General features: G+C 42.5%; 1 protein-coding gene across 2 annotated transcripts; it reads right to left on the bottom strand.

Annotated features, from left to right (window-relative positions):
• Positions 1–203: 203 nt before the first annotated feature.
• On the bottom strand, positions 204–15903 carry SLC45A2 (solute carrier family 45 member 2). Of its 2 annotated transcripts, none has more exons than XM_059492182.1 (7): positions 15465–15903; positions 14179–14355; positions 10577–10902; positions 6597–6740; positions 5250–5373; positions 4204–4409; positions 204–428 (listed from the first exon to the last, which is right to left on the bottom strand). In XM_059492182.1, the coding sequence occupies exons 1-7, from the start codon at positions 15901–15903 to the stop codon at positions 204–206; spliced, it is 1641 nt and encodes a 546-aa protein (XP_059348165.1). The 2 variants fall into 2 exon arrangements, with proteins under 2 accessions (XP_059348165.1, XP_059348166.1); XM_059492183.1 differs by having other exon boundaries at positions 10595–10902.
• Between the last annotated feature and the right edge of the window lie 856 nt (positions 15904–16759).

Here is a 16759-nt window from a genome sequence, read left to right as displayed (position 1 = left end):
AGAGTGTGGGTGTGTGTGTCCGAGGCATAAGGCAGCCAGTTCTATAAAGTCTCCACTTCATAAAGCTCTGGAATTGCAACCGATCCAAGGAGGTAAGAGAGGATGACGTGCCAGCAGTGTCAGCACAGCAACAGCACCAGTGCTACTGACCCAGAAAGAAAATGCTCCCCCGGGGAGATCCCTTCCGACGGCTCCCTGCAGCCCTAGTCCACGTAGCGAATGCAGAAGGCCACGAAGCAGCAGCCGGCCAGCGCCACCGTGGATGCCGAAATGACGGTGACGGCGCTGCCGGCCACGCTGACCAGGAGCCCCAGGCCCACGCCCAGAATGATCTGGGCCAGCTGCACCATGCAGGTCAGGGCGGCACAGTCGATGCCCTTCCCTCGCCCGTGCTCCCCTGCTTGCTCCCCTTCCTGCAGCTTCTGGCTCTGCGAAGAAGCACAGAACAAACCCCAGAAACGGGGCAGTGTCAGCAACACGCAGCTCTTGGCCGAGACATTGTTACAGCCCCGGGGCAGCGGGCAGGTCAACAGCTCGCTGCTCCCCTTCTTACACCACAGAGATTTTAAGTAACAGGAGTTTTCCAAGCTTCCACCAAATTTTTTCTCATCTGCAGTTTTTCCCTCTATCCCTTCTCTTAAGGAAGGAATTGGAAATTGACTGGAGAAACTATACATGATTTTCAAGTTCAGGTCAACTTGATCTCTGTCAAACTGATAGTAAACAGTACAGGTCATCCTGTCGTGAATAATTTCGCTCTGACTCATGGCTGAAGGAACCATACTATCATATTATCAAAGAATCATCACAGAATCACAGAATGGTTTGTATTGGAAGGAAATTGGAAAATCATCTTGTTCCAATGCTCTTGTTGTGAGTAGGGACACTTTCCAGGGTGCTCAGAGGTACATCCGACCTGGCCTTAAACACCTCCAGGGATGGGTCATCCAAAACTTCTCTGGACAACCTGATCCAGTGCCTCACCACCAGCACACTAAATAATTTTTCCCTGATATCTAACCTAAATTTACTCTCTCTAAGTTTGAAGACATTTCTGATTGTTCTATGACTATGGGCCCTTGTGAAAACCCCTCTCCATCTTTCTTGCAAGCTCCCTTCAAATACTGGCAATCCACAATTGTGCCAATCTGAAACCTTCTCTTCTCCAGCCTGAACAATCTCAATTCTCTCGGCTGTTCCTCACAGGAGAGGTGCTGCAGCCCTGTGACCATTTTCATGTCTCTGCTCTGTGCTGGCTCCAGCAGGTCCCTGTGGTTCCTGTGCTGGGAGCCCAGGGCTGGATGCAGGGCTCCAGGTGGGTCTCAGCAGAGCAGAGCAGAGGGGCAGAATCCCCTCCCTGCCCTGCTGCCCATGGGGCTCTGGGTGCAGCCCAGGACACGTTTGGCTCTCTGGGCTGGGAGTGCCATGGCTGGGCCATGTGCAGCCTCTCACCCACAGCACCCCCAAGCCCTTCTGGGCACGGCTGCTCTGGGGCTGCTCATGCCCAGCCTGGGCTGGCACCAGGGGCTGTCCCAGCCCAGGGGCAGCACCAGCACTTGGCCTTGTTAAACCTCATCAGATTCCCATAGGCCCATTCCTTCAGCTTGTCCAGGTCCCTCTGGATGGCATCCTGTCCTTCATGTGTGCAATCCTTTCATCTATGTCATTAAAGAAGATAGTGAATCACACTGGTCCCAGTGCAGACCCTTGAGGGCACCACTTGTCTCTGATGTCCATGTGGATTCTGAGACATCGACCACAACACTCTGGATGTGACCATCCAACCACTTTCTTTTCCATCTAGGAGGAGTCCACTCCATCAAATCCATCTTTTCACTTTACAGGGAAGGATGTTGTGAGGAACCACATCCAAAGGCTTTACAGCAGTGCTGATGTGCCCCACACACATATAGCCAGGAACCTGAAGTTATGGCTCAAAGCACATAAAGGAAATCAGCACTAAAATACAAATGTAATACTTTTATTGCTGGGGATGAAAGCAACCTGAAAGCAAACATCCAGACTAGGATTCTTCTACACTATTGAGGACCACCTTTAATTACTAATCTGTGTATCTGCTGTGATACATAGCAGAACAAAAGCCTTCATTTATTATGTACAAGTGTCTTACATATTAGCACCCTGTAAGGCTGCTGGTGGGTCACTGGAGCAGATTAACTAGAGGGGTTGTGGAGTCTCCTTGCTTGGAATCATTAAACCTGAACTGGGGCAGCCTGCTCCAGATTGTCCCTCCTTGAGAAGGATCTACATGATCTCTGGGGGTCCCTTCCTCCAGAAAGAAATTACTCTGTTTAACTGGGAAATTATGTGATAATTGACGTATTTATTTCCTTCCTGCATAGGCTGTTAAATGGAGGAGGTTCTATTCCAACAACAAGAAGTTCCAATACTGCAGGCCAGCGGCATTATGGTGTTCTGGTATCCAAATTCTCTTAGCCATTAAGATGCTTTTTGCTTTTTGCAAACCCTATTACCTTGCCTTTGAGCTACACAAAGCTCACAAGTACTGGAGACAAACAGTCTCTTCCTAATCCAGTAGAAAAAAAAATTGAATTTGGATCCTAGGGAACAGCAGCACAGAACAGGAGCTGAAATGGCAGCATTATAAAACACAGCACATGATTTTGGTAGAATGCATAGTGGGGGAAGATGTCCGCTCCTTGTTCTGAAATGATAAAGCCCCAATTTTAGACACTTTGAAAAATAAATTGTATTTATTTTGCTGGGCTGTTCCCAGTCTTCCTATGTGGCAGTAGTTCTGACCACAAATACATGAATCTGTAAATGAATGCACTCTTGTGCTTGATGTTTATTCTTTTTTTTTCCTGTCTTGTACTATAGAAGATTTGAGCTAAGCCTCAACCCATTAATATAAAATCTAACATAGAATTATATATCATTTAACATCTGTCATAGCAGATACCATACATCAAACAAGAAACAACTGGTTGTCTTTTAAGTAACACATTAATATATTGGCCTATTAACTGTAAAGTTCATGCACACTTTAGCTTATTTTATTTCACTTTTGTCTTGAAACAGATAAAAATTTGGCTTTTACTCCTCCTCTCTGAGTTGGCTGACCTGAGGTAAGAATTGAGATTTCACCCTAACCTGGGCTCATTCCCAGTCTTCTGTTTTGTGTTCATAATACATCATGATCATTCCCTGTTGGAAGGAGCAAAGAAATTAACCAAAAAATTATTAATCATATATATGAAATATTGAATCACTTTGAGACTTCCTCCTAGCATTCAGTACAATAATTAAAGAGTTCATTTGTGTTCATCCTTCAGAAGGTGCTGGTGAAAGCTGTACAAAACAGTAGGACATGTTGTCTAGCACTTGATCTACCCCTCTGCTGCTTAAAACTATGTTTTATGTGGTTTTCCAGTATTTCAACGTTGCCTTTATTAATTTCTTCAGATGTTCCAAGATATACTGGAACTTTTCCTAATTTCTTCCAACTCTCCTTAATTTTTCTTGTTTCCAGCTGTTTGACTAACTTAAGGGACTTGAGAGGACTTTTCCATTAAAGAACTCAACGCTTTACAATACATGAGGATCCTGCTGTGCCCAGTAACATGATACAAGGAGTGCAAGTTTTTCCAGATTTTCCTTGGAAACAGGATTTAAGGCCATGGAGGATGAAAACCCAACCACAGACATTTAGAAAGATAATGAGTATATGGTATAGATTTAATACTGTACTATATAATGATGTTTCTACTTGAATGGCATTTGTTTATTAGCTAAGAGCTAATAAGCTTTTGTAACACTTTTCAGTTAACTAAAAATTCTGACAGCCTTTACAGGCTTGTTATTAAAACCTCAGGCCCTCAGAAGTCCTCTGCTAATGTGGCTGGAAAGAAGGATATGAGGAAGGTAGGACTTGAAGACAACACAAGTGGACCACCCTGCTTACTGCCTGAACATGTTCTGTGATTGGCTTTGTTTCAGATGTGATGATAAATAATTATTTGTTTCATGGAAGGCCTGTTTGGAGAGTTTGGAGCTGGGATATTAACTTTCTCTGTCAGAAACTTCCCATTCATATGTGTCATTGTTAATAGTTCAAAATTAAAATTAAAAGCTGCTCCTTTCCATCCAGTTTACCCCCAAAACAGGTTGAACAGACACAGACAGATATAAAATTAATGCTTCTTGGGACATTGCACTCACCTCCTCTTCCCTGTGGTACTCTGCAATGAGGTGGAATGGCACTGTGTACAGTGTGCTGGACATGACTCCAAAGAGTGAACAAAGAGCCAGAGTGGAATAGACATTGGGAAACAAGCCAATTAATCCAGTACCCAGTCCAAAAAGTAGGTATCCCATGAAATAAAGTCCCTTTAATCCTATGTATGGCAGAAGGACTTTCTGCAAGTCTGTGGAAAGAAAGTGAAAATGCTGATAAGATTAAAAGAAATAGGTAACATTTTATCAGGAGGTTCCTTCTAAGGAAAAAAAAAAAACAAAACTTGTATTTTGTAAAATGCAATGAAGAAGATAATCTTAATGACTTTAGAAGTTACCTCAAATTATTGTAGGTATAAACTTGCCAAAGAAAACTTGCTCACACCACCCAGAGCTCAACCTGCAGCTTGCACTGCAGCTGCACCCAGAGATGCTTGTGCTGAATAGAAGTTTATCCACAGAAGGGCTACACAGAAATGCCTGCAGTTAAGCTACAAAGGAAAAACATTTCCCTCAAGCCTCTTTTAGATGCTCAAATCAACCCCCAAAATGCTACTTATATGAGTTTTCAGATCAGGTGGTTTTTAATTCTTTGGAAGAGTTATGGTGAAAACTACCTGGGGAGCTGTGCTAGCATGTTTATGCATAATTTTGGAGAGCAAGATTGAAGCTTCTGGCAAGAACTTCTACACAGGGAATGCAAATGGGGAGAGGTCACCTTCAGGAGCCCACAACTACAGCATTGCTAGGTGAAAGAGCACCTAAGAATTTAGTGTGGCATCTATTTACAGAATGATTTTCAGTGTTCAGGGTCAGTTCATGTGCAGAACAATATCCCAATTCCAAAGTCACCCCTCATGATGTGGTCAGGAACTGTTGGTGCTAAGATATGAGTTTCTAACAATGCTGAGAATGTCACATTCCTTAAGCCTTTATGTAGAACAAATTCCAGGTAATTTGGCATCCCCTTATGGTTTTTGAACAATGGCAAACAGCAAACACAGTGTTGGAGTTTATTCATGGGTACTTACAAGAATAGACTGATGAAGAAATTGCATTGATGCACAGCCCCCAGCATCCCATCTCTACCCCTGCTTTGTAGGTCAGGTAAAGTGTGGAGTTGTGAGGTGCATAGGGATTCCCGTGGTACACAACCTGAAAGACACCACAGAAGTCACAGCAGGCAGGAATGGCACCGTGTAGGGAATGCCTCCTTCTCATGGGCACAGGGCCCATCCCTGGAAGGGAGCACCCACGAGATCTGTTGACCATGCCCTAACCACCCATTTGTAACTCTCCAGGTGTCACACTCACATCTCCTGGACTGTCACATCCCAGGCTCCACCTCATTTCTTACCCTCTGCCTTTTCCTGGACTGTCTATTGTACAGATTTTTAAATCTGCTCATTTGCTCTTCTATCCTTTAGGTGTCTCACTTCCAACTAACTTTCTCTCTTCTCTCAGTCTTCTTGCCTTAGCCTTTCTTTCCTTAATTTATCTACAATTTTTTTTTCTGTTTTCTCTTTCAGATTTTCCTCAACACACTTATTTTTCCACACAGTTATTCTCATATTCAGTTACTATTTTAGACAAGCAAAACTTTTTCTTTCAGTTGTTCATCTACGCTGCAGGGAAAAAAACCCTCCCTCTTGCCTTGCCTGAATAGACAAAAAAGGCAAGGAAATAGGAATACTGTGTGGAAACCACAGAAGAGCAGGGAGTGGCAGTGAGATATTGGTGCCAGGACCATATTAGTGCTCTGGACGGAAGGAGGCAGACATGGCCATACAGGCAAGAGTCACTGTCAAGGACATACAGTCCGTGGGAATAGCACGGAAAAGGCACTAGGGGGTGTTGTGAAGGCAAACAGCTGCTGAGAAAAGGGGTTCAGGACAGACAAATGCAGGAAGATAAAACTTTTTGCTGCCAAATAGCTCCCTGTGTGCACAGAGCTGCATCCTGAGGCCAGGGAGGCTGCAGTGCCGGTGAGGGGCTTTGTGGGGATGCTGCACACACACCAGGACAAGCCCAGCGGCATCCAAGCACTGCCCAGCCAGAAAACCTGCCCAGCTGGGAGCAGCTCTAAAACCAAAACAGAAAATGGATGTGTTTGGGCCAGCTCTGAGAGCTTCACTTGGAACATTTAGACACAAATAGCCTAAAAAATACTACACTTTTCCCCAGTGATCTCCCCAGACAGGCTTGGAACAAGGGCCTGACCTCAATTAGCTGGTTTACAAAACTATTGTTGAGCCATCCAGATACAAATGGCTCTGACACCTGTGTCATTTCCTCAGGATAGTAACACCATTTCACTTCTTCTTGATGGAGGAGGAGATGCTACAAGGAAGGAGTAGTGAGAGCATTTTATGCTTTACCTGTCCCATGAAATCCGTGAAGAAAAGCATGTTGGACAGGAAAGCCATCCATCCAAAGAGGTGACTCACACACAGGCAGCGATAGTGGGATGGCATGCTTAAAAGTGTCTTCAAGAGGGATTTAAGTGTCATCTGCCTCTTTTCCTAAAAGCAAATATTCAAGAATAATACAGTGTTATTGTCCTGAATGCTAATGAAATAGCTGACAGCTAATAAAGAAGGTCTTTGTAGTATCTTTTCATTGCTAAACTTCCAAAGTCTTTTATTTTTTGCTAGGAAGGGTTGCTTGGGTACTGAGTTTTCTTCAATTTATAAAATTCTATAAAGTATATAGAAGAGATGGAGTATACCCGCAGGAATGTAACATTTTTTGCTGTTATTATCAGTAGGACAATTATTTACATATAGAATAACAGGGAAATTTTCTGCCAAAGCAGACTCAGAGAGTTTAAAAAAAAACCCAATGAACCAACAACAGAAACAACAAGCAACAAAAGTTATTTCTCTATAGAAACCATCAGCTTTACACTGAAAATTTAAAGCTGCTTCAGAAGAAAGTTGTGCTCAAAATACTTCCTGAAAATTAAAATATGTCAGATTCCTGAGACCTTTTATTCCCTTTCCATTCTATGTGCTAAATTCCCTAGGAAACTTCTTTTTCTAGGGAAACTTCTACCTCTTCAAGCATACCATGAGCTTTCCATTATGCTCTGTCCTTGAAGCAGGGAGAAGCTGTGGTTCCCCATGGTAGCGCACAGAGAATGTGAGCTCCAGCATCTGAGCACCTCATACCAAGGGAGAAATAACTCATTTCATAACCAAAACTTAATTAGTGCTGGTTAACAAATCTCACTGATGAGGAAAATCAAATTTTCTCACTGCCTTTAATGCCCCATGTAATCTCCCTCCTTGTCTCAGCCCTGTGCCCCAAAATTCTCAGATTCTTCTCCAGTCACATTCATCAGATCATTTGTATTTCTAATTTTTTTTTTAACTACTGTAGATGTGCTTGATATCAGGTATTTTTACCCATAATTCTTCCTGTATTAAAGCTCCTGCATGGTTCACTGCTTTTAAAGAGAAAAAAATATATACTATTTTAACTGTGCATGATGGAAAACTTCCAGTTTTCTCTGAAGACATTTGAAGACAACAGTGTTTGGAGAGATGGTAAGGGAAGAGGTATGTTACGAAATGTGGGAGAACTGCAAAAATTATGCTAATTTACTCAAAATTCCTGGACTGGATCTTGTCTTCAATTTACTGTAAGATGTCATTTTTTCCTTTCTTTCTTCATTTTTGTATATACTTTTCACAAATCTCCTTTCCTTTGAACTAGGCTATGCTGCAAGCTACTCTATGAATAATCACCACATATAAAGTTGGAAAATAATTTGCTTCAGTGTGAGGTTTTTAATCCTCATAGGAATGCCAAAATTCAAGTTGCTGGCTTCCACCTTGGACTGTATATTGTCCAAATCCCTTGGAACTTGGCATCATTGTCTTTTTTTAAACAGGGCGAGCTTTACATTCTTCTACAATTATAAAAAGAAAACAAAAGAATTCCAGATTAACTCATTAATGTTATTTCAAGGATAATTACTATTGTTTGACTTGGCTTTATTTAGTTTGCAATTCTTCCAACCTGCTTTTTAAAATAGACTTTCCAATCAAAGTTTGAGGATAAGGTCATGGAATTACAAAGGACACTGCAGTGATTACAAACAGTAATTTGACAGCTAGATAGAAATGTTTTTTTTTCTGTTTAGATATTCCAGAAGGTGGGAATGGAAACCAAAAATGTTTAATGCACACATTCAAAACGTACCAGCACACAAACCGCATGCTAATTTAAATAATGTGCTGAAGTTTGGCTCTGTTTAAGCGCCTTATCCTTCAAAAGCTCAGAATACCAAATAATCTCTACAAAATCACTACAACTCAGGGCATAAGATGATAAGAATGCAGAGGAAGCAATATGACTCAGGTTTTATGGCAGTGGACCCTGAATAATTTGGCACCATTCAAAAGAATACAAGGCTAATTGCTTTGGGTGTCTGTTCATACTGTAACAGGTCAAACCTCATTAATAATCATGTTAGCTATTAGCATGTGAGAACATAGGCCTTAATTTAGAAGAAATATAGCCATGATGCCTACAATTAAAAAAAAGAGACAGAAAAACAGGGAGCCAAACCATTTCTTCAAGGAAGTGATTATGGTAATGAATGGACTCAGCAAACATGTGCTGCAGGAGACAGATCATTAAAGCAGTGAGTGTCTAGAACTCATGCACACAAAGAAAGGCACATCAAAGGGACATGAGACTGATCAAAGCACTGGGGGGCTCCAACAGGCTGCCCAGCCTAGGCAGAGAGGAGGGCAATGGCACAGGCTCACCACCACAGCTTCGCCTCCTGTGCCAGACATGGAACTCCACGTTTCCCATGTCACTGACTCCAGGGAATTATTTCTTCCCGAGGCAGAGGCTACCCCAAACCACAGACTGCTCCCCCCACTTTCACTGCATCGCTCTCTCATCTTCATTTGCCTTCTCTTTTTTTAGAGCCTGCATGGTCCAAGCAGTCGGGGAGGCTCAGCATCTCTGACAATTTGGAGGGTGCCCAGAGTGAACAGGGCTGGTGAAGGATGCTGGCCGCTCATGCTGGCCTGAGATGGGGAAGCTCAGACAGCATCACAGTGCTCCCGTCAGATTCTGCCCACAGCTGCCTGGCTGTCTGCCCCACTCTGTGCTTGCCTTGCATTATCATCAGGCAATGCTCATTTCATATGTCTTGCATCTAATAATATTGTAATAATTTAATAATATTTTAATAATTTCATAATATTTTTCTTCCAGTTATAAATACCAAGTGCTGTTATAAAATAAATTACAAATAGTAAAAGATAATAGATCCCTTTTACTTACAGATTAAACAAGAGTATTGCTTTCCTCCTTATAACTGTTTGTACATGCTTAGTATATTTTACCTGATTTATCAAACCTTTGTATCAGTCTATCAGGGATTGATATGCATAATGCCAAGAAATCAAAATGGAATTAAAATGAGAAGCAATTGTGTCACCACTCTTGTGTTATACTTTGTTTACCTAGGGTACCATGAGGTAGCCATGAGGATTTCCTAGCACTAAAAGTCATCAACCAAACGTAAAAACAATCATCAACAGAAAATGGATGTGTTTGGACCAGTTCTCAACACTATACTAGAAGTGGGCTCTCCAGATACTTTTCTGGTAGATTCACCACTTCCTACGTGCCTTAGGTTGAAGAAATCTCTCACAAAAATGCATCAGAAACAAAATAACAGTGAGGATTTAAAAGTACTCTCTGCTTTCTCACACCTCAAAATTTTGCCAAAGGCTCAGCTACAATATCACTCGAATAAAACTCAAACTCTGGTAGCAAGGTAGCACTGTTGTAGACAATTTTAAAATTTTTTAAATTGCTGTAGGAATTTTAAAGAGATTAGTGCTCAATAAAATGTTGAGTTGCAGAATATCCAAGTGTCACACATTTCACATGTACTATGTACAAAACCATGTGGACTTCAGCAAGAATTAGAGACCTACATCGAATATTAATGGTCTGTAGTCTTTGCCCACAACTTTATGCTAATTATACCAAGACTAAAGGAAAAAGTAGATCCTATTTACAAAATTCACACGAGGAGGACATCAGGAGACTGACACTGAGCAGAAAATGGAGCCAGCTTCTCCCTCATACCCTGCCAATGGATCAGTGCATCAGAACTAGCCGGTCTCATACCTCTTGCTGGCAATACTTTCTAAAGAAAAAAAAAAAGAAAAGGAAAAAAAAAGGCAGGCAGACTTTCTCCTGTCTCTGTATCCCAGTGGAGGGTTCTTTTCTGTGCCTGTGCCTTACAGACAGTCAGCATTAGCTAATTAAGGGGTCTTCAAGGATGCCAAGATATAAGCTGTAAAGTTTCCTCTGCACTCACCTGTGTGCGTGATGCAGCCGCGCATTTCCCTGGCTTGGCTGCAGCCTTTATTTCCATACAGGTTGGTTTTAAGTGACCATTCCTTATTTCCTCCTCTATGGAGTGGTATCTATGGGGTTCAGTCTCTTCCAACAAGAACTTTGCCTCTTCATTTTCGTATCTGAGTGGGACTTCAGGAATACTGCACAGATGTACAGTAAGGCAGATTATGAGAACCAAGGCTGAGAAGAAGAAAATCACCTGGAATTCTGATGCCAAGGTATATCCTAGTATGGTTTGACCCCAATCCATAGCACCTGTAAGGTAACCCAGGGCTCCTCCCAAACCTACAATGGTGGGAGAAAAAAAAAGGAAAAAATAAATGTCTGCTGGCATTGACAAAATAAACAAAGAGCACATAATACTCTCAATATGTGATGCCCTCTAGCAATGATGGAATAATCACTCTTCAGATATTTATCACAAGAAATAGGAATACTGAGCTAAACACATACATGAGCAGTTACTAAAACATCTCTTGAAAACTCTCTTCAGATCTGTCAGGCAGAGCTCTCTAGAAATAGGCTGAATACACGGCAAAATAGGGTCCATTTCTTTTTTTGACTCTTTCAAGCTCTATTTTCTTTGAAATGGTAAATAATGCAAGTAAAACTAAATTAAATCCTACAAGAAAAATGTGGTTTCCATTTTGTATTTTCACAGAACAAACATTTTTAAAATTCTTTTGAGAGTTTCTATAGTTTAGAATTTGTAAAATGTATTTAGCTTAGTCCAAACAGAAATACTGCCTCTGTGTGATTTTTTTCTAAAATAGGAAATAAACCCAAAGGCATTGTTTTCTACTTACACAAATCCAAGTACAACACCACTTGGTAAAGAAAACAGAAAGGAAAAAGTATAAGTGTGTAATCCCATTTACTAATTTTCTCAGAAGAGGTAGACTAAAGGGTAAAATGAGAATGCTACTTTGTTCCTTGATGTTAATAAACCCAGTTTTCAGTCAGTCTGGTTTTTTTACAATTCTTCTCTCTGTTACTATAAGCACACACAGAGATGCACAGGATCATGCCCTCTGTTACACTCAGCACAGGCTCTGGTGGGGCTGGCACCTTTGTAGGGTCCTGACACCTCCTTAACCAGGTGGCACTAGGGCATGGATGGCTGGGAGTTCCATGGGATAGCCCCTTCCCCAGAACTCAGAAGCATTTCTACCCTTCTGCTTAGGAGATCTGATAACAGTCTACAGCAAAGCCCTGCATCTGACAAAAACTAACAGCACCTGCACTTGCTTCCCCCAAAACCATGGGATTTTGATTGAGTTCTGGGCTTTCTGTACCTTCTTTACCCTCCTGGGTCTGATTATGGCCCTCTTTCATTGTGCACTATTGGGCATTTCACAGGGGACTGTATCCTTGCTTGTTCTCATAAAAACCAATTACGCTATTAATAACTTTTTAAAGAAAATCTACACAACATTATTTTCAGTCTATGCTTGCAGACGGAATGTTTGACATTAGAGGATGATTTTGCTGTTTTGAAAAAGAAGCATCATGATATTGGAATGCAGCCTAAATGTTGATTGTGTGCACTCTTTCTTCCACTTGAATAAGTGGCCATGGGTTTCATAACTGCAAAGCTATCAAGTTTCATGTTCAAACCCTAAACTGAAAGCAAACTGGAGAGTAAAATCTCAGAAATATTAAGCATAAAAGGAAAGGAGGAACTAAAGTAGGAAAAAGAAACAATATCTAAAACAGAACCTGGACAAGAAATGGGAAGATTGCTGTCTGTGTCTAATAAGGATAAAATGGGCAATGATAAATGTAAACTGTAGGGAATTTATAATAATGTTGCAGTTTAGGGAAAACCAACACCAAGGCCAGTAAATTACTGGAGAAGACTGCCTTGGGAGGCTGTAGAACTCCAGTCAAGGGAGGATTTCAACACCAGACCAGGGAACTTTCTGTTAGGAAGGGTTGAGATGAACTTGCTGTGGAGAGCACAGGATGCTGGGCCAAGTCACACACTCTGCCCCATTTCTGTCCTATTTCACATTATTTGTCTCACATTCCCTTTCACAGATCAGTACACTGAGTCAGCTAAGTCTGTAGCTTCAAACTTGGAGACTTTTTAGTATCATCCAAAAAAATATTGCAACCAGAGTTGTGCTGAATATACATAAACACTCACTCCTCTCTTTTTCCAAACAAGTGATTCTTTAACATTTTATCTGTTTCAATGGATAATACAGATTTAATTCCCATGTGGCTTTAAGCTTCCCTTATAAACTGTGTTCCTGGATATAAGTATTTCATGTGTCCAAAATCAGCCTTTTTCATTAGCTACTACACCTCCCTCCTTCAACAGAGTAACTGCTACTGAGTTTATGAGTCTCTGCTCCTGCTGGGGGTTCAGTACCCACAAAAATCTGCTGTAAAAAGATTGCAAGACTTTTCATCTAGTCTGCTTTTTGTCTAGTGCTTTCACGGGGGCTACTCTCAGACATGGTGGGAGGTTCCTCCTGGGTCACTCAACAGGTACACGGCCTCACGTGTCTTCCCTGTGCATTTCCTCAACACAGGGCTCACATTGTACAGATGGAATCAATGTTCAGGGGTTGGGATGGACCTTAGAGATCATCCAGACCCATCCAGGGATGCCTCCAACTGGACCAGGCTGCTCAAGGCCTTATCCAGCCTGGCCTGGAACACTGACAGGGCTGGTCAGCCATAACCTCCATGGACAACTCATTCCAGTGTCTCACCACTCTCACAGGGAATAATTTCTTCCTAACATCCAGCCTAAATTTCCCCACATCCTCCTAAAGAAGAGTTCCTCTCCAGCTTTGCTGCGGCCCCCCTTCAGATACTGGAGGTCTCCAGACAACTTTCTCTTCTCCAGGCTGAACAGCCCAAACCTTCTCAGCCCATCTTGATGGGAGAGGTGCTCCAGTCCCCTTATCAACTTTGTGGCCCTCCTTTGAGCTTGTTCCAACAGTTTTATGTCCTTCTGTAACTCAATAACATTAAAAAAATGTACTAAAACAAATGAAGCTGTTAACTTCATTTGCAGGAGTTTGAACTTAACCACTTGGTCTTATTTTGTGGGAATTGTGACCTTCTGAATTTTACACAGAACTCTTGTTTCTATGCAGCATATACTGGAGCACTGCTGAAGAATGGGAATCAATTGGTTTGCGCAGCTCTTGTTGCATGTCACATGACAAATCAAAAACGTTATTTTTATGTGCAACAGCAATGAAATAAGCTACATCCATTAATTTCTGCCTCAGCAACAAACTTGAAAATAACCCAAAACAAACTGACAAACCCTATTTCACATTTTAAAATAACTAACTGCTCTTAAATCATGCCTGTGTTGCTGTAATTATTTGTGCCTGCAGCCTTCCTCAGATTTTTGCAGCAGCAATCACAAGTTGCTGTTCTCCGGAGTAGTGAAAACCCAGTAACAAAAGTCCTGTGACTGAAGTGCAGGATCAGATGATCAGTTCATTCAAGATTAGAAACACAGGGAGGATAAAACCCAAGCAATTACCTTCCCCTCCTTTGAGAGGCAGGGAGGAAAAGAAGGGATCAGTGTACCTGTAAAGAGGGCGTGGTAATGCAGACCCTTCTCTTTATCCTGATGAGAGCAGACATCAAATAAATATGCTTTGATTGGACCATCAATAAAATCAGCTGCAAAATCAAAAAGTACTACTCCCAGCATGGTAATGACTATTGCCCACGTCCGCTGCTTGTCTCTCTCAGCGATGAAAGCTAAAAAAAGAAAAACACCCTCATTCTGACAGCAACAGTGCCATGTTCTGCAAAACCACATTTAGTCTTTCCTGACACTTCAAAATCTAAACAACAACTGGTTACACAGGAGAGTCCAGTGACACCAGAATCTCATCAGAGAAGCGGGAGAGCTGAGTCTGTGTAGTGCTGAGCTGGGCTAGGCTGACTTACTGCCTTGAGCCAACACTGCTCAGAATGCTTCAAGCTCCACAACCAAGAGCATCACTATCCTAAATCTATTCCTTAACACCTCCAAGGCATGCTCTGGTAGCCTAACACATGCATTTTGTAATACTTTCAGTTTGTTCTCTTTGCCCAACCCTTATATTGCTTTAGATAATCAAGAGTTGACTGCAACATCTCTCTCTGGGTCAATGAAATCAAGTATATTCAAATATTCAAATCAAGTATATATCAATAATATCAAAGAAGAGAGAATAAATCAATCCATAAAACACACACCTCCCCCATCTGCCTAGTCAGCAACAACTTTGTATCAAGACTTTAAGAAGCCATATCCCAAGCCAAAATGTAACAATATGGATGTCACTCCTATTTGATTTTGCTTGTTTCAGCTGCAACTGAGTTTTCAAGAAGTTAAGGATTTTTGTTTATCACCAGCACGGTACAAGAGTCAAGCCAGTGCTGCAATAATTGAAGGCGAGTATTTTGAATACTAATCCATCTAAAACAGGGATGAGCGGGGATTCAGTTTGGTTATGTATTACATCACAAAAACAATACTATCATTTAAGCTAACAAGGTAGATCTTAGCTCATGAAAACTTCTATGGCCTAAGCAAATCTTTACCTGAAGGAGCTTGTCAGGCAACCAAACCAACATACAACAGACTGCAATCACATGCACAGACTACAGAACACTATGCACAGGGTACATAACATGCAGTGTTAGAATTGAATGTACACAGAGATTACGGCGCTCCCCAGCTCCTTCAGTGCACCCGAGTCACATGATACCAAATTTTAACAGTGCATTTTAAGAAGGAAAAGGGGAACCCCTCTCCTTTTTCTGATTTGAAAGGCTAGGATGAGTTTTGTCTGTCAGCACAGCACATGCCCCTCACTCACCTGAGATCATCACGTCCCCATTGAGGTACAAAGCCATGCCTAACAGCATTATGATGCCCAGACCCAGAATGTAAGGTCGCCTCCTGCCCCAGCTACAGGTGCAGTGATCACTGGCTGAACCTACCACGGGCTGCAGCACGAAGCCCAGGATAGGGCTGATGAGCCACACGAGGCTGTAGAGGTTCTTGGGCAGCCCTACACTGAGCAGCACCGGCGTGACAAAGGCGGCCTCCACGGCATAGCAGAACTCCCGGCCGAACATGGCCATGCTGTGCATGACCAGCCTTCCCACCGCTCGCCTCCTGGGCACCGCTGCTCCAGTCCTCATCACTGCCTGCCTTGGGGCCTCCTCCTTCTCTCTGGTGCCATCCATGTCGGCCTTGGCCGCTCCAGAGGCGGGCAGGAGAGCCCCGTGGAAGCTCTCCTTCGTTAAGGTCATAGCTCCGGCTGCGAGCAGCGCCGTGGCAGGCTGGTGCTGCTTGCTCTGGCTGACATGGGGCCCAGATCATATGCTGGGTGGGATCGGTCTGTGCTGGGGGAGGGATCACATACTTTCATGGCTCTGCGATCACAAGTTATGCCAGGAAGGGGGCGGGGAAGCGTGTGTTCACATTAGCTGATCTGAGCTTTTGGGCGTCTGTGCTGCTCCCGACTATCCACAACTGAGGAATGACTGTTTGCGCATGAAGCACACATACAACAGGAACACACATCACATGGTCCGGGCGCAGGATTAGCCTGACACAAAGCTGCTCCTCTTGCTGAAAGATCTTGCTGTAAGATGGCAGTGACACCAGGAACCCAGTCTTCATCTTCCCATGCAGCAAACATGAGCATCAGACCATTCCCTACTGACTATCCTGGGGGGAAAAATTCCTATCCCTCTGGAAGAGGATTTCAAGGCACTTCATAAGGATGAGTAAGTGAACCTATCCATTGCCTTGGAGCCTTAGAGGCAGATACAACACTTGGCAGGAATCTGTCAAGCAGCAACTGATGAGTACTTTTTTGTATGTGATGTGTAGTGCCCTCAAAAGAACTGATTATTTCTTGGTTTCTGAAAACAGAGAGTATCAGAATTACTTATAAGAGTTTTTAAACAGTCTTTCTTGCCTTGAAAGAAACCTGTATTGACCTTACTCAAACTGTACCTTTCAGGTTAGCCACCTGAGGGAGGCAGCTGATCCAACCCATCCTGAAGAAACACAAGGTTTTAAATTGACATCAGTAATTCGGGTTTCAGAACTTATCCATGATGGACATCACATCTGACAATGCTGATTTTTCTCCAACGC

This window comes from Ammospiza nelsoni, chromosome Z (assembly GCF_027579445.1).
Source record: "Ammospiza nelsoni isolate bAmmNel1 chromosome Z, bAmmNel1.pri, whole genome shotgun sequence".
In the NCBI taxonomy this organism is placed as follows: Eukaryota; Metazoa; Chordata; class Aves; order Passeriformes; family Passerellidae; genus Ammospiza; species Ammospiza nelsoni.
This window is presented reverse-complemented; position numbering and strand designations above follow the sequence as displayed.

Bases quoted from the DNA above. Each gene is read 5' to 3' on its own strand.
- SLC45A2 (XM_059492182.1), bottom strand. From the start codon at position 15,903: ATGACCTTAACGAAGGAGAGCTTCCACGGGGCTCTCCTGCCCGCCTCT. The intron at 14,356-15,464 runs GTGAGTGAGGGG...TTCTTTTTTTAG, and splicing joins TGGGGACGTGATGATCTCAG to CTTTCATCGCTGAGAGAGAC. The intron at 429-4,203 runs GTGAGTGCAATG...GCTTCTTCGCAG, and splicing joins AGTACCACAGGGAAGAGGAG to AGCCAGAAGCTGCAGGAAGG.